The sequence below is a fragment of the Mustela erminea genome, chromosome 19 (genome assembly GCF_009829155.1).
Source record: "Mustela erminea isolate mMusErm1 chromosome 19, mMusErm1.Pri, whole genome shotgun sequence".
In the NCBI taxonomy this organism is placed as follows: Eukaryota; Metazoa; Chordata; class Mammalia; order Carnivora; family Mustelidae; genus Mustela; species Mustela erminea.
Window position 1 is genome coordinate 14,733,648 of NC_045632.1, and position 17,481 is coordinate 14,751,128.

At 55.3% G+C, this 17,481-nt stretch overlaps 2 protein-coding genes across 6 annotated transcripts in view; both read right to left on the reverse strand.

The window, feature by feature from the left end:
* LTBP4 (latent transforming growth factor beta binding protein 4) overlaps nt 1–4,059 on the reverse strand; it is a 28,092-nt gene extending 24,033 nt beyond the window's left edge. For 3 of the 5 annotated variants that reach the window (XM_032323404.1, XM_032323401.1, XM_032323399.1), the window contains exons 1-2: nt 2,015–2,272; nt 108–166 (exon numbers count right to left, since the gene is read on the reverse strand). In XM_032323404.1, the coding sequence (XP_032179295.1) occupies nt 108–166; nt 2,015–2,257 (302 nt within the window). In that variant the 5' untranslated portion in view covers nt 2,258–2,272. Of the gene's footprint in view, nt 1–107; nt 167–2,014; nt 2,273–3,970 lie in introns of those variants that run through there. The other 2 variants (XM_032323402.1, XM_032323400.1) reach the window with 2 other exon arrangements.
* A 1,507-nt stretch (nt 4,060–5,566) lies between these two features.
* On the reverse strand, nt 5,567–17,162 carry SHKBP1 (SH3KBP1 binding protein 1). The gene is given in 25 exon segments (XM_032323405.1): nt 5,567–6,461; nt 6,598–6,712; nt 7,001–7,179; nt 8,265–8,361; nt 8,732–8,887; nt 9,839–10,009; nt 12,063–12,179; nt 12,295–12,382; nt 13,143–13,258; nt 13,802–13,814; nt 13,816–13,869; nt 13,871–13,933; nt 13,936–13,996; nt 14,090–14,142; nt 14,144–14,181; nt 14,276–14,330; nt 14,332–14,376; nt 14,378–14,438; nt 14,944–14,947; nt 15,711–15,791; nt 16,010–16,068; nt 16,381–16,454; nt 16,563–16,608; nt 16,757–16,810; nt 17,013–17,162. Coding segments are annotated over 25 exon segments (2,118 nt in total). The 5' UTR covers nt 17,099–17,162; the 3' UTR covers nt 5,567–6,229.
* Between the last annotated feature and the right edge of the window lie 319 nt (nt 17,163–17,481).

Here is a 17,481-nt window from a genome sequence, read left to right on the forward strand (position 1 = left end):
AGTGCATCCGGCATTCCAGCTGGGAGGCAGGGTGGGGAAGGGAGACCCCACCCCTCTGCTCTTACCCACTTGCACTTCCTACCCATACCCCACGTAGAAGAACCCACCTCTGAGGCAGCGACTTCTCCTGGGCGATTGGCCTGGGCAGCACCGGCAAGCAGCAAGACTATAAACAGGGGTGGAAATCACTCAGGCCCCCAGTTCTCTAAGACTCCCCAGAGAGGGAAATAAGGGGTAGGAGAGAGAAAGCCAAGAGAAGGCTTGAGAGCACTCGAAATAGATGTTTGATCAGTCTGAAGTACCATGCTGGAAGCCTCAGTTTCCCCATCTGAACCCTGGGAGGCAAATTGGCAAAGACTCTTCAGGGATAGAGGTCACAGCAACCCGACTTTTACTTATTTTCTGAAGTGTTTAGTGGTAAAGTCTCATTGGTAAGGACATTTTAAAGTCTCTCTCTCTCTCTCTCTCTCTTTTTTTTTAACGTTTTTTTTTTAAAGACGCAAAGAGGGTTTCTAAGCTCGTTTCCAAACCCCCGACTGTCTGGGAATCTAGAACCCCGCCCTCCCCGCTCATCCCTGTCTTTGACTCAGCCGTCATCCCGAGAAAGGCCGGCAGGTGGCGCCACTTCCACAGGCCTCCGCAGCTGGGGAGGGAGGTCCTCTTTTGACTGTGGGTCCAGCAGGGTGCTGAGGTGGAGGGGGTTACCGAAGGAGCCACAGCCCAGAACTGGGAATCCCAAGGCCTGAGTTCTAGACCGTTCCTGCCTTTCCACGAGCTGTGTCTTTGAGCCAGCATCTCCTGGTCTTTGGGCCTCAGTTTCCCGCCTGACCAGGAGTAACGAGTCGTTCGTCGAGAAATCTCTGCGCCCAGAGGCTCTCAGATTCTGGATAGCGGAGTCCTCAGCTCCAGCGCAAGTGCGTCGCAACCAGGGGGCCCCCAGACAAATCCATTATCCAGGCTAAGGGGGACAAGAGACGAGGACGCGCGCGCAGGCCCCGAGAAAAGGGCCGTGGGGAGATGCTGTGAAGGGGACGTCGGGCGCACGGACTCTTTCCAGACGGGTGGGGCCCAGTGAGGGAGGAGACCGCCCGGATGGGAGCCTCCGGGACCCCCGACATTGCCGTTATCCCTCCCGCCTTTTCTCCGGGTTAACCCCTTCCCGGCCCCGCCCCCGGCGCGGCTCAGGTTACTAAACGCATTCGCAGAGACCGAGGCGGGAGCGGAGCCCGGGGCCTTTGTAACCGAGCGCTGGGCCGCAGGGCTGGGGGTGGGGGTGCTGGATAGACTGCTTTCTTCGATCTCATCACCCGTAGACAGGAAGAATAGCTATAAACCCCAAATCTATAGGAAATTTTGGATCGCATGCCGCGAAATCACAGGTCCCTCATTCAAGCCCGGGATCCTCAAATTCTAGGAAACCAGAGTATCCCCAACCCTCATGAAATCCGGGGAACCTCCTCCGCACAAACCCCCCTTGCAGGCTCCTCGGCCATCAAGCCCCAAGTCCACGTCTTCCTAAGTTATTAGGAAAACCCAAGGGTCCCTTTTAATTCATCCAAACGTTCCCAAACCCTAGAAAACCAGGGCATCTCAACCCCACCATAGAGTCCCTTCATAACCTCCGCTACTCCTGTTCCTTCCAAGCACCCAAGAAGCTTGGGGAACCCCATCCCATCTGAAGGGCCCCACCCATCTATCATCGTGGGAAAACTCAAAACTCCATCCCCAAAGAAGCTGGGACCCTTCGCCGAAAAGACCCTAGAATTCCTTGGGGCCACATTCTCCATCTACCACACCAGCGGCGAATCCCTCGACTCCAAATTTCAGTACTCCCCGATACTAAGCCTTGCAAAATAGAGGGTCCTAATAAATCCAAGGGCTCTTGCTCTTTCATCACTACTCACGAAACACTGGGTTCGTCATCCCCCTAAATCTGCAAGTCCTGGTGCTTCCGGACCGCCAGACTTAATGGGTGGAGGGGGCACAAGGAAGAAGGGGTCGCAGCGGGGCTTACCCGACCGGGCGGCCCGGGATCCCCGCAACCTCGACGGCCTCGCTGGGGTTGGGGCTGGGGCTGGCGGCGGAGACGGTGGCTGCGAAGAGCGGCAGCAGCAGCACCAGCAGAAGGGGGCGGCGGCCGCTGGGGCCAGGCCGCCGCATCGTGTCCGGCGTGGAGTCCCGCTCCAGGCGGGCAGTCTGTCCAGCGGGTCCGGCTCGGCGCGGCCCCGCCCCCCGCCCCCGCCCGAGGCCGACTCATTTTCTCCACAGCCCCAGCCGCAGCTGCGAACTTCCCGCCAATCGGAGCCCGATGTCGCCAGGGGGCGCTGCCCGCTTGGCCAATCGGAAAGCGGCAGGGGAGGGGCTAAGAGGGACAGGTGCCGGGCGGGGGGAGCTGGGGCCCGGAGTTCTCAGTGCTGGGGGGGAAATCGGGAGTCAGGTGCCGATTCCGGAAAGAGAAGCTGAGGAGTGGAGATGCTGGGACACACAGACACCCCTACGGCTGGGAGGGATGCGTAGGCAGTGGGTAGGGTCCCCTAAACTAGACACTCATGCACAGGCCTCATTCCTCACTCAGTTGTGGGAGAATTTAATCTGAATTTGCTCCCTGACTGGTATAAACGCTGAAAGCCCCCAGAAGTGTCCACTTCTCATGCGGGGGCGGGGAGTGCTAATCCTACAGTAGGCCCCAATTCTGGACCCTCTGAGGCCCCAGGCCCACTCTGTACCTTCCCAAAGGATTTCCTTTTCTCAAAGCCCTGTGGTTCAAGGGTTCCAGGTCCAAACAAGCAAAAGCTTGTTCCTCAGAAGGCTGTAGCTTCTGTCCCTCATAGGACCCAGGCTCTGCTCCTGACTCACCCCCAGACTTGGCTCCCAGAGAGCTGTTCTTCATACACCTCTTCTCTACCGCTGCCCCGAGAGGTTATTAGACTCTCTTTCCCTAACCTGAGCCTTTATAAAGATTCCCAAGAGCGCACCTCCCAACTGACACTCCCTTTGGAAAATTCCAGTCCTCTCCCCTCCTAGGGTCCTCTACCGTCCTTCTGGAGCCCCAAGTCACAGGGGGCCTTAGGCCCCACCTGCACTCTCTTTAGGGAGTTCCAGGCTCCAAGCCTTGCTTACAGCGCCCCCCCCCCACGTGGTAGGTCTCAAGCGCAGCCCCTTCCCTTCATTATAAATTCAGGCCCCCCTCTTTGTCTTCCCAATTACACATCCCACTTTCCTGTCCTAAAGTCACCGCCCCCCACCCCCACCCCTTCAGATCTGGCTCCCCACTTTCCCCCTTCTCCTTTGAGTTTCTGGTCCCTGCCCTTCCCACAGCAAATTCGCGCGCAGCCCTAAACATAGCATCCCAAGCCCCACCCCTTTCATGTCTGCTCCGTCTGGGGGTAGGGGGGTGGTCCCAGGCCCCAACCCTCGAGGCAGTTTGAGTCTTAAGATTTCCAGTTCTGGAAACTTAGCTCCGCCCCCAGCGGGTCACAGGCTCCACCCCCACAGGATAGAAGGCCTGGGGCCCAGACCATATAGGGTCCATTCTAGACTAAGAATATCAACCGATCCAGCTTCATCCTCACCGCACCCCCCCACTCCAGCTTCTTCCAGTGGAGGGTGTGCAGGATGAAAGGGCACCCCTCACCCCCCCGCATTACAGCGAGGCACCCTGGTTAACTCACACAGCCACACGCACACTGTTACTGCCACCTACAGCAATCCACGCCTCCATCCCACACTGACAGCCAGAATCTGGGCCTACTCGCCATCCAGGGACACGCAGCTCTTTAGAGCAGTAACAGCGACACTCGGGCCCCACTCGCGGGCATCCATGGGCAGTCCTAGCATGATGATGGAGTGCCTGACTGCCCACTGAATTTGTGCTGTGTCCCAGTTTTTGTGAAGCCCCCGCAATCTGGTTAACATGGCCCGGCAGGACAGCGTGTCCTGACAACCCTCCCCCCCTTGCCCTCCTCCTTACCTCCTACCCCGTGGCTGGAGCATTTGCTGGGGGCGCTGCCGAAATTTCTCCCTTCTGCCTGGGAGCTGGGGCATCTTCAATGCTTGTTGCTAGGCAACAGCCTCTGGCTCACCACTACAACTTCCGGGGATGGTGTTGGCTTCCCATCCCCCCTGCCTCTGGATTCCCCCAGGCTCCCAATCCCTCCCTGACAGTGCCAGTATCTCCCAGGGTCGTTTCTATGTCATCTCTTGGATCCTGATCTGCTTTCAACCCTTCAGAATCCCTCAGAGTTCTAGAGCCATGGCATTCTGGAAGCTTCCTTCCATCATGTACTCACACCCAGGGTTTTATCCCTAGTATTAACAGACAAATCTCCTTAGCGTTCCAGATTTTTTTATTTTCTCTCTCTCTTTCCGTTCTAGAATCACCAGCATTCCAGAAACACAAGTGTTCTGGATTCCCTGGCAAGGAAAAACTATCTCAATATTCTAGATCTGGGAGCATTATAAAACATCCCATCTTCTAGATGCTTGCACATCCTAACATTCTTGACTTCCTAACATACAAACACCTCCCAGGATTCTGAATGTCCCGACATGTAAAAAACATTTCCAGAGTCTGAGATTTGCAGGTATTCCAGAACACTCACATTTTAGAATCACTCATCTCCCAATCATATTTTAGATTCTCTGCCAATCCAGATCCCCCTGCCATTATGGATTTCTCAGAATGCCAACAAATCCTTTAGTGGTCTAGAAAAGCTGACATTCCAGAATGCCCCTAGGCTCTAGATTTTCTAGTACTCCAGATTGCTTTCTGTGTCCTAGAATTGTCAGCATTCCAGAAACTCTGGCATACAAAATAGTCCTACAAGTGTAGATTCATATTATTCTAGAACACTCCCCTATTCTAGAATCATTGACTTCCAGATCCTTTTGCCAAGAAACCTCTACAGACTGCATTCTCTGAAATGAGGGGGAGAACCCTAATGCTGTTCATCCACTAGCATTCTAGAAGATTCCCTTACATTCTGGACCCCTCTCCACTGTTACAGAAACTCTGGCATTCCAGAAACTCTGGAATTCTCAAATTAGCAATATTCTAAAACCCCTTGTCCCGAGTCTGGCCCCCTCTCCTCTTCACTGGCCCAAGGAAAAGAGGCAGAAAACTTTCCTGAGAAGTTGCCATAGGAATAGGTATTATCTGGGGGAAAACCTCAAGGATATTAACTGGAGTGAGTGAAACGGGTCTCACATAACTTCTCTGGTTGGGGCAGGAAAGGATGAGACTGGGCAGCCAGGGATGTGGGCAAGGTGTTGGCCATGGCTAGGTTTAGGGTACAAATGTTAAGGATGTGGCAATTGTCTAGCCAACATCTGTGTTTCTGTTGACCTGCAGCCATCCATCCCCGCTTGTGGCAACAGTACCCCGATTCACCTTTCAGGAACTCCTCCTCCTGTTGGAGGGGAGGAATGATCTCACCTCCTGGCTTGTGAGAGCACAGGACCCTTGGAATCACCAGTGGAAGTCCTCCATCACATGGGGCATAGTGATTGGTTCAGGGGTGGTCATCTGACTACATTCGAGCCAGTAAGAATAGGGCATGTGATTTTTTTTTTTTTTTTTCTGATGCTGGAGAGGAAAAAAGTTGCTAAGGAAGTACCTGGAGTCATCTTGGCACCCAGAGGGGAAAACCTGACTGAGAATGATGCAGCCAGAGGCCAGCAAAGCCAAAAGATGGAAAGACATTCTGGATGGGTTTTTGAATCCCTGGATCCAACTATGCCTGAAACCAGGGGTAAACCATTATGTTCCCCTTCTTCGCTTAAACCGAAAGACAGCCAGATGTTCTTGAATCTATAGCCAGACATCTGGTTGGTCCCCCACATCTCTCCCACCCTTTCCCTGGGGGTCCCCAAACCTTCTAAGAATGTCAGCAAGGTTGGGGTACCTGGGTGGCTCAGTGAGTTAAGCCTCTGCCTTTGGCTGGGATGGAGCCCTGATCAGCAGGGAGCCCGCTTTCCCCTCTCTCTCTGCCTGCTGCTCTGCCTACTTGTGCTCTCTCTGTCGGCAAGGTGTTGGCAGTGAGAACTTTATTAGGGGAGGGTGGCTTTGGCTCCAGAAAAGGGGGGGCAGTGGGGGCTTAGTAACAGTGACCATTCCAAGGAGGCCCTGGCCCTGAACCCAGGGCTCTGACAGGAAGCAGGGAGGCACCAGAGGCCCCCTGACCCCCCACCCCCAGGATCTGGGTATCCAAAGGCACCATGGTAGCTGTGTTCAGAAGGAAGTTTCATTGAGCTTCACCTTGGGGGGTGCAAGGGGGGCTCCCAGACCCGTGGCGGGCCGAGGGGCTGGTGTTGGTGGCCGGCGGGGCTCTGGCCCAGCCCGCACCAGTTCTTGGCAGCGTTCCACGAAGTTACCTGCCCCACGACGCCGGGCCTCAGCCTGTGGGGGGCTTGGGCTCCCGCGCCGGCCAGACAAGGAGGTGCTGCTGGAGGCCAAGTGAAGACTGGGGGGGCGGGGGGGGCGGTGATGAGGGTCAGGGTGGGTCATCCTGGGCTGGTGAGCAACCCCCCTCCCCCTACCCCACAGCCCTATTGGGCCTCCTCCCCCACTGCACAAAGGGGAAGTGGAGTCAGGCCTACCTGGTGACAGAGGTGCGGGGTGAGGGGCTCCGGAGGGAGCTCCTGGAGGCAGACAGGGGCGCCAGCTCACACTGCTCCAGCTGCTGCATCAGCTCTTCCTCCGTCAGGCCACCGGCTGGGGGGCACGGAAGTGGATCAGGGGGGCAAGACAAGGATCACTGGGCAAGGGACAAGGGTCATGTGCAAGGGCTGAGGTCAGGACATGAGAAAAAAGGCAGAGGTCCAGGGGTCAGAAGCTAAGAGGGCAGGGTTGACACCCTGGGGCAAGGTAGGGTTCAAAGGCAGAGGAAAGGGGTCAGAGGCCAAGGGTTTAGGGAGGGAGACTGATGAAGGGGGTCGAGGAGAGGGGCTGGAGTGGGGACTGGGGGGTTCTGGGATAGCACTGAGGCGGGGCAGGGAGTACCAGGGGCCTGGCCGAGGCCGTCCATTGCGGTGGTGAGGTCCCACATGGCCAGGCTGCCATTGGCCTGGCCGGTGAGCAGGTAGCGCCGGGGCCGAGAGCCAAGCCGCCGGGAGCCCTCACACTCAAGCACCGTAAAGGCGGTGGTGGGGGAGCCGTCCACGGAGCGCACAGAGCACACCCTGAGACAGAGGGGAGGGGGTCACCCTGGCCGTGGCTAGTCATCTTGTCCTTACACCCTTCCAGGGCTTCAGACCTCACTGTTACGGCCTCAGTTCCTGCCTTTGCAACCACCATCCCAAGGCTCCTTACCCCCCCCCGCCCCCGCCCCCCGTGTTCTCTCTCCGGGTGCTGCTGCCTCAGGAGGGATTCTCCCCCACATCTGCTGCTCTCCCCTGGTCCCACTGCAGGGAAGGCCTGAGTCATTCTGGGCATCTCCTATCTCCCTCATCTCCTATCGTTCCCCCCAACCAGTCCCCTCCGCCTCCAGCATCTCTCCCAGGGTCCCCTCCACCCCTCCTGTCTGACCCAGTTAAGCACTGCCTGCTCAGGCCAGGCACCTGTCCCAGCCTCCTCCCTGGGCTTTGTGGCTCCTAGCCAACCTCCAGTCCAGCACCCCCCCTGCTGCAGTGACCATGGGTCCCCAGTGCCTACCTCTAGTCCAGCACCCCCCGCAGTGACCATGGGTCCCCAGTGCCAACCTCCAGTCTAGCCCCTGCAGTGGCCACGCTCCAGGCAATCTCTCTCCACTCTTCCACCGGATCGCCCTGCGCCCCCCCTTACAACCTGGCCACTGCTCCAGCCCCAGGACCACGCTGCACCCCACTGGATGTCCTATTTGGTCACTTCTAGCCTTGAGAACCTCAGGACTCCCTCCTCAAGAAAAGCCTCACAGACCCCCCTCCCAGGTTAGGGTGAGCACCCCCTCAGGGCTCCTACAGCAGCCTGCAGCCCGCACCCCACCCCCTGGCCCAGACACCCGCACCTGTGCCCCCTGCCCCCACACCAGGCCCTGATCACCCTGGGCCACCTGCCTGACATCCAGCACAGGCGCCTGGGGTTTCTCCTGCGTCACTGCCACCCGTATGTGTCACCCCTTTGCTTCCTCCAGCCCCCGAACCCAGGCCAGGCCTCGGGCTCCCTCCTAGCCCTTGCTCCTTCAGGGGTCCCTCGGCTAGGACCCCGCTTTTGGCCTCCATGCCCCAGCTGTTATCTTGCCTTCTCCTCTGACCACTCCCTGCACCCTGTTTGATGGGATGGTCCTCACCTCTGCCCAGTGGACGAAAGACGCACAAAGAGCTGGCTGGCATTTGGCACCACCTTCTGAATGAATACCTGCTGGTCATCCCGCTCGCCATAGGGGCCTGCGCCAGGATGATGGGGGGCAGGGGAGTCAGGACCAGCAGGGGTCCCTGGGACTCCAGACTCCCAGGTTCTGCCTCCTTCCCTGTGGATGAGACCCTCCCAGGACCCTAGGTCTCCATTCATAGGTTTCTGGAATTGGGTGATCTCAGAGAGGGCCGGGGCTTAGCAACAGTCAGTGGAGTTCAGGGATACAGGGTTGGGGAGCCCAGGTGAGGGGGCAGTCAGAGGACACAATGGGATAACAGAATTCAACGGGGTTGGGGATGGTGGGAAGAGAATGAAGGTCCACCAGGCTGGGGAAGGGGCCAATGGCAGCCAGTGGGGGTCAGGCAGGGCGCATGGGGCCAGGGGCCAGTAGCTGGTAGGCACCAATGTCATTGCCGGCGCTGCAGCCGCCATGCCCGTCGGCTGACTCCAGTGCCAAGATCTTGAAGGAAGCGAGCGGGGTGGAGCCAGGCTGGGTGGAAATCATGCCCCGGAAGCGAGTCACGGACCACGTGCGCACATGGTTGTTGTCGGCACAGACTGGGGAGCAAGGGGGTGGGCACAGGTCAGGCCAGCTATGGCATCCCCACCACCCCATACTCTCGAGCCCCAGGAGGACCCCCATGAAGGTGTCCTGATGCGGGCCCCTATGAATTCCTCCCCTTTAGAGAATGCCCCAGAACACCGAATGGTTAAAAATCCTCTTGGCTCTGCCTCCAGAATCATTCCAGAGCGATCTCACCTAACCCCATCACTGTCCCCACCCTGGTCCTGTCCATCATCACTTCCTCCTCCCTGGACTCCCTGCTCCTGTCCTGCCCCCAGGGTCTGTCCCCACATGCAGCCAGAGGGACCCTGTGAACACATGGCCCTCCTCTGCTCACAGCATTCCTTCCAGAGACTCCTTCCCAATAAGGGTCAAGGACAAAGTCCTGCGTGGCTCTGTCGCCCTCGCCACTCCAGGCACAGGGGCTCCCTGCTCCCCACTCAGATCCATCCATCACCCTCCCAGCTCAGAGCCTTTGCAATGCCTGTTCCCTCTGCTGGAACGGCTGTCCCCATCAAGCTGCCCTGCCCACTCCTTCGTTTCAGCTCCAAACTCCTTCCCCAGCGACCCCACTGTACTCTAGCCATGCACACAGCTCTGATTTTTTATTCTTGGTCTTCATCACTGCTTGTTGGTGGTTTCTATTCTGATGTATTTATCATTTGCCACCCCAGCAGAACATGAGCTCCCCAGGGATAGGGATTTGGCCTGTCTTGTCCATCACTGTATCCCCGGTGCCTGGCCCATGACAGGTGCTCCATCAATTTTTGCGGACTTGGTGAATTACTCGCTCTCGCCTGGATGGGTCCCTTTATAGGATTCTCTCACTTCTACAATTACCGTTCCAGGTTAAAATTCTCTCTGTCACTCCCTGGTTTCACACTCCCTTCTGGGCCACCATCCTGCAGGGAGATGGGCAGTGGGGACAGCCCGGCGAGGCCCACCTGAGATGAGGTGCTTCTCCGAGAGCATGATCTTGGTGACGGGGCTGCGGTGCACAGTGAAGGTCTGGAAAAGCTGGGGTCCTGAGCCCACGGTTTCAGGGTGCTGGACGATGACCCGCACGCCCCCAGAGCTGGTACCATAGGCAATCTCAATCCAGTTCCCACTGTCACCTGGGGAGGGGCCAAGGACGAAGAGAGGGACCAATTAGAGAGAGAGAGAGAAGCAGAGACAGAAAACAAGAGAGAGACAGAGACAGAGCTCATAGAGAAAAATAGAGAAACAGGGAGGCAAAGGTAACCAAGAAACTGGATCTCGGAGAGGGCTATAATGACCGACAGACACAGAGAGAGATGGGGTTACAGAGGCAAAAGACTGAAAAACAGAAGACATATAAGCAGACGGACAGTAAGACAAGAGAATGCAACTGGGTGTCTGAGGGACTGCCCACCCTCACCACCTTCCAGAGGGGAATGATTATTTTGCAACGGTTGGAGACTTAATGGACCATCTTAAGGAATGTGGGTAGGTAAAATGTGGTTTTGTATTTTGTGCAGCGGCTCAAACCTTGGATTAGGATTGTGCACAGTCACACAGATGGACATTAAGCCTAAGGCCAGGGTGGGGCAAAAAAGAAGGGGACAAGTGACATATACACCCAGGCCCATTTCTGCGATTTCAAAGCCTGCTGACAACACCCATCTTGTAAGGACACAAACAAATGAAGAGAGAAATGACAGTATGGTGGCACGCGGCACGGTGGGGGCTGGGGAAGAAAGGAATAAATACATGAAATGAGCAAGGGGTCCTCCGTGGAGGAAAGGGGATGACAGTGGGAAGTTAGGTGTGTTACTCTTTTACTGCTGCTGGGGAAAAAAAATGAACTGTGAGCCTTACGTCACACCATACATAAAAGGTAATGGTAAAGGCAGCAGAAACCTGTGTATAAAAAGTTAAAACTGGGGGTGCCTGGGTGGCTCAGTTAAAGCCTCTGCCTTCAGCTCAGGTCATGATCCCAGGGTCCTGGGATCAAGCCCCAAATTGGGCTCTCTGTTCAGCAGGGAGCCTGCTTCCCCCTCTCTCTGCCTGCCTCTCCACCTATTTGTGATCTCTGTCAAATAAATAAATAAAATCTTAAAAAAGTTAAAACTGGGGACATCTGGATGGCTCAGGTGGTTAAGCCTCTGCCTTTAGCTCAGGTCATGACCTCAGGGTCCTGGGATTGAGCCCCACATTGGGCTCTCTGCTCAGCAGGGAACCTGCTTCCCTGTCTGTCTCTGCTGGCCTCTCTGCCTACTTGTGATCTCTCTCACTCTGTCAAATAAATAAATAAAATCTTAAAAAAAAAAAAAAAAAAGCTAAAACTGCAAAACCTCTAGGAGAAAGTAGAGGGGAAAACCTTCAAAACCTGGGAACAGGCAATAACTCAAGATCCAGAAAGCAATCCCCATGGAAAAAAAAAAAAAGAAAGAAGAAAGAAAGAAAAAAATAAATTTTGCCATTATGCTAGGTGAAAAAAGCCAGATTATTATGGTCCCGTGTCCTGTGTACATGAAATGTCCAGAATCAGCCAATCCACAGAAGCAGAAAATAAATTAGGTCTCTGGGGGCTGTCAGGAGGGAGAACAGGGTATGACAGCTAACGAGTTCAGGGATCATTTTTTCGGGTGATAAAATCCTGCTCAGGAATGACACGGTAGGTGTCTTGTGCGCACAACAGTGTGAATCTCCTAAAAATCACTGAAGTGCACACTTTAAAATGGGGAATGCTCCACTAGGTGAATCACAGCTCCAAAACAAACAAACAAACAAAAAGGAACCTATTGCTCTGGATTTGAAGTCAAGAAACCACAACAAAAAACTGCCCGAGTGAAAGAACTAGAAAATGTGCACCTTCTTTGTTTTATGACCGCACATGTGTCATGCCCTAAATGCAGAGGTGAAAAAAAAACCCAAAGGTTGAACTACTAGTGGCCAGTTTCTGCCCCCAGTTGGAGGGGTCTGCCATGGTGCAGCACCTGGAAGAGTGCTTTCACACAAGTGGTGCTCAGTGAGTGTTTGATGAATGACTAAACAAGAGATGAATCTCCCTCCCCGCATCCCCCACCTCCCCCCACCCCCGGCCCTGCCCCCAGTCAAATTCTCACTGGTTCAAGCTACATAAGTGGTGGGGAACAAGCTGCGGGCAGGGGTTGATGGCAGAGCGGGGAGCCCATCAGAGCTTACTCGTTTTGGGGGTGAGGTAGACGCTGAGGGCTGTGACTCCATCCTCTGCTGGGTCCCGGTAGAGCTCACTGACAAGGAGATCATTGTCTTTCATGCGCAGGGGAAACTTCTGCACATCTGGGTTGGCAGGGAGGGTTGGATGGGGTTTGTTCAAGCCACCTAGGCTTTCCCCTCCCTTTCCACTTCCCCAGGAAGGTTTCTGGGGGCATGAGGGGGGCTGGCTGCTGCTTACCCACGTAGTAGATGGAGCCGTTGTCGCAGCCCAGGAGAAGGAAGGAACCCGCTGCGTCATAGCTGGTGATGGGTTGTACCTCCTGGACCTGGTGCAGGCAGGACTGGCTGTGGCTGGGGCCGGGCACAGCAACCCCTCAGGGCATCCACCCCCCAACTCCAGAACACTCCAGGGTTTCTAGGCCTGCCTCTCTCCAGCCTACCTGCTCCAGGCCTATCTCCATCTGTGTCTCTCCATCTCTAGAAATCTCTGAGGCCTCTGTCTCTTGGCCTCTCTTTGACTCTGTCTTCCTGGCTTTTTTTAGTCCCCTCTGTCTATCTCTCTGCATCCCCTCACCGTACCACACCGCCCTTCCCTCTGTCTATCCATCCCGTTCTCTGTCCCCTCTTTCCGACTTCCTCTACTTCTATTTGTCTGTTTCCGTCTATCTCTGTCCCTCCCAAACACACTGGACGGGAGAAAAGCCACACTGGAGATGTATTTTTCTTTCCATTTAGACAGGGTTTGGGAGGGTGCAGAGGGAATGACAGACATTTGCACGTCTCCCTCTGGGTTTCTGCCTCCTACAGCGTCTCCACTCACCCGCTCCCCTGTTCAGTGCCTGGAGAATCCACTCTCCTCCTTTGCAAATCCATCATCTTTCCTGTCAGCTCGGCAGCCCCTCTTCCAGAAGGCCTCCCTGATCTGACACCCCTTAGGCCTTTCTCCTGCCAGCACTCCCACCAGGATCTGGCCCACCACTGGATTCTGTCTCTCTCTGGGGGGGCAGAGCAGAAAGGCACCCCTCCCTGGGTCTGTATGGTTTGGACATCTGGGAAAGAGGCAGCCAGGCCAGCCAGCACCCTGACCTGCCAGTGCTTGGTGACAGCATTCCACACCCCGATGCGCCCCGTGTGGCTTGTGGCAATGAGCTGGTTCCCAACGAAGAATAAGGCCTCCACGGGCACCCCCAGATGGAAGACGCCTGCAGAGGGCAAGGAGCACTTAGCCAGGACCCCACCTCATGAGGGAGAAGGGAGGGGGCAGGAAGAATTCCAAGGCCCGGAGGCTTCAGCTGGGCGGTGGAATCTTTACAGAAGATTCCAGCAGGAATTACAGAGGATTATACAAGCCAGATTCTTGATGGGGTGTGGAATTCTAACACGGTGGAGATTTTCAACAATGGCAAATAGAGATTTTTTTTTTCCCAAATAGAGATTTCTAATGGGAATACCGATTTCTAACAGGCCCTGGGATTCCTATAGGCATGGAAATCTAACAGGGCAGGGAATTCTGACAGAGGGGAGGATTGTATGTGAGTGGATTTTTCTACAAGCTGAGGCATTCTAACAGGATACAGAATTCTAAAGGGTAGGAACATCTTAATAATGCAAAGAATCTTATGGGTGTGAGAACCATATGCGGTGGGTTGTTTGAATGGGCCACAGGGTTCCAGTGGGATAGAGAATTCTAAGAGACCAGAGGTCTCTAGAGGGCAGGAGGTTCTGGAAAAGTCCTGGTATCCTACCTATCTCGGAGCCCACCACCTTCGGCCTGTAGAGCCCACAGCAGGATCTCACTGCCTGTGGCCGCTGCCCACCATCTTGTCATGCTCACCCAAAGCCCCACCAAGCACCCGAGCTGTGAGTGCCAGCCGCTCTCAATGGGCCAGTCCAGGCGTGGACTGGAAAACACCAGCTGCCAGCCAGAGGCTTCCTTGAGCCTGGGGGATGGGGGGATATCATCAATGGTCACCATGACCCCTCCCCCACAATCCACAGGGCTGGAGCCTTGGTCCACCACCCTCCCCGAGCACCTGTAGCAGACAAGGAACTGGGTGTAAGCCACAGCGATCCAGTTGTGATGCCCCACACACCAGGCGCACCATCCCTGGCTCCTCCGGAAGCCCTTGAGGGGGTGGGAAGAACGGGGATCAGGACAGGGTCAGGGTCGCAGGGGTCCCACTAGCTGCCCCCAGCCTCCCAGGGGGACTGCAAAGTACCCGAAGGGGAGGGCGGGGCTCTCTCATCCAGCATGCGGCCCAGCAGCCCCGCACTTGCCCAGGTTGGGGGGCATGGTGTTGCTGCGTCGAACGGGTGCTGGGCCGTCCCCCTGACTGCTGGGGCCCCACTAGGCTGTGCCGGTTCCGCCGCTTCACTGGGACACTATGGCAGGGAACAAGAGCAGAGTCCAATAATGGTAACAATAGTACTAATGGCCACATCGTGAGCACTTAAAATATGCCAGATTCTGAATTCCCCCCAGGTAGGGCAGAGTCTCCTGGGGAAAAGATTTTAGGTGGTTGTGGGGACACTGCATTCAATGACACTGAATCACATAGCAAGTTACTCCCTCTTGGGTTCCTTTGAGCCCATCACAAAGGATGAATCAGTTGTGCTGCCCTCACAGGCTGCCTTTTCAAGTGTTTGCTAATCTGTTTTAACAAATGGAAGGATAGAGCGCCTGGGTGGCTCAGCCAGTTAAGCAGCTGCCTTTGGCTCAGGTCATAATCCCAGGGTCCTGGGATCGAGCCCCACATAAAGCTCCTGTCTGCCCCTCCCCCTGCTTGTGCTTGTTCTCTCTCTCATTTGCTCCTTCTGTCAAATAGATAAAATCTTAAAAAAAAAAAAAGAAATGGAAGCCTATCTTCTTGGCAGGCAACAGCATCACAACACTGGTATTTGGGGGGGTTTCATTTTCACGTTTACTTATTCATGGTATAAAGGCAGTGATATAAAACTCCTATGTAAAATGGCTCTTGTGCCAGGCACTGTGGTTGGCTCAGTTGGGAGGGCATGGGACTCTTGATCTGAGGTTTGTGAGTCTGAGCCCCCATGTGGGGCATAAAGAGTACTTAAATCAATAAATAAACTTTAAACAATTACTTTTTAAAAACGCAGTAAAACTAAGTTTAAAAAACAAAAGCAGAGATCTTCGCATTTGGCAAACTTCATGAAGGTCGGTATTGACTGAGGTTAGGGAAATAGTCATAAATCAAACTTCCCCATTTTGTTCCTTCTACTCATCAGCAAAGCCTAGTGGACTGCAGTTCTGATAACCACTGGGGCATATTTTCTATGCCCAGTGGGGCAACCGATCCAAGGTCCCATGGTGATTATAGCCAATAACTCCCCTTTTCTCCCTTCCATGCAAAAGACCCCAGTCCTTCCTAAGCTTCTCCACAGGGAAATCAAACCTGGACTGAAACCCCCTTCAGATTTAAGGCATACTTCTGAGCCTCCGTGGGGCTAGCTGGACCACTGCCTCACTGGAAAGGCTGTTTCCTACTTCCTTTCCATCAGTCTGGCCTGTGATATAGGACTACAATTCCCATAGTGTGTCAGGGCTCCCAGCACAGGTCCCCAAGGGCTGCGACCTTATGGGAAATGTAGTCTTTAGTCCACCCTCCCTCCCCTCCATCCTTTAGTTGTGCCCACCTGGTGGAGGCAGGTAACCATTGAAGAGTACGCTTCCACAAGAAGACCGGTCCAACTCCTCCCGCAGTTGCAGGCGGCGAACTGAGGCAGAATAACTCAAACTGGGACTTGGAGAGTCCTAAAGCAGATCCTATCCTCTTCGCCTAGCTCATTCTCCACCACTCCCCCTGAGACCCAGGACCAATTCCAGTGCTCTCAGCTCTAACCCAAACTTCCTTCAGGAGAGTGGGGAGAGGGAGCATCAGGAGAGCTGGGGCTCGTTTTCTGTGCAATGAAGATCTAATGTGGTCCCCACTTACCCAGAGGAGTGAGCCCATAGAACTGGGCTTCGTGGAGGAGGCTGGAACCGTGGACACCCCTGGGTAGCAGAATTGACTAAGAGTCAGAGTCTGGGGAGTGGGAATGGGTAGTGAATTCTGAGCGGGAAGTTTTCAAAACTGCCTAGAGAATCCCAAGAGGTAGCAAATTTTGACTGGATCAAGAATCTAAGCCGTGATAATATATATGGGCAATGAAAATGGGTGTGTGTGTGTGTGTGTGTGTGTGTGTGTGTGTTTGGGGTAAATTCTAAGGACGCGATTTAAATAGGATGGAAGAGCTTAAGTGAACATTCTGAGGGGAAGAAGGTGAAGACGGGAAGACGGTGGGGTCCTTTTATGCCCATGCAAACCTGGGGTCCAACTCTTTGGTGCGCAGGAAGTTGAGGATGGGGGCGAAGACGGTGGGGTCCCTGTCGATGAAGATCTGCGGGAAGGGAGGCAGAGGATGGATGGGGCAAAGAGCGCGACCGAGCGGGTGTCCTGTCCCTCCTCCTAGCCCTGCTGCCCCGTTTCAGGTCTATGCCCTACTCACGGCTCCGGTCTCATCTTTCAGTGTTGAGATGCGTCCGCTCAGAAGACTGCAGGGAGGGGACACAGAGCAGGTGTCACGGGCCACGGTGTGTGTGTCGGGGGGGCGGTGGGGAGGGTGAGTGGGGGAATTAGGGTTCCCCATACTGTTTCTTCCCGACCCCCCACAGCCCGCCCCAAACTCACTCTCCCGATCACCTGGAGAAGAAGGAGTCTGGGATCCAGGTGAGAGTCTGACGAGAGGTACTGAATCTAAGCGGGGGAAAGTAAGCAGACGCGAGGGAGGAAGGGTAAGGAATGCGGCTCCTAACCCCAGGGCGTCAGTCCAGGCACTCGCGCCTTCAGAAAGAGGCGGAGCAATCCCTGATGGACAAGGATTCCCCCCGGGAGAGGCGGGTACTCCCATTCCGCTCTCCGCTCCCGGGTTGGGGAGGGGGTGTCTCAGGAATCTCACCTCTTGCCTCCCACGTTCAGATGAATCACCTCCCCGGGAGGCCCCCGACCTGGGACCCCCTCGGCTGCAGGAGCCGTGGCTGCCATGGCCCCCCGGCTAGCCGGCTGGCCTGCACCCGCTTCCGGGTCTGTACTCGGGCCCCGCCCTCACCGCCTGCTTATTGGCCTGGAAACTCCGGAGCCGCCGGCGATTGGACAAAGAGCTCACCCGTCGCAGTTAATTTCTCCGCCTCCTTAAAGGGACTCGCCTTTCCTGTGCTGGACGGGACGTACCGCAAGGCCCCTTTGGGGAAGTTTAGCTACAAGTGTTAGCGAAACATTCCGCTATCCTTCTGGTTCCCATCTTAAGAATAGAATCTAGGTGTTTCGTCGGGGACTTGTGTTTAGATCCCTAAATGAGTACACACGAAGAGGTTATCTAAATGTTCTCTGCAGTCAGTCTTTCCCTGCTCCGCCCCCTCCACTCCACC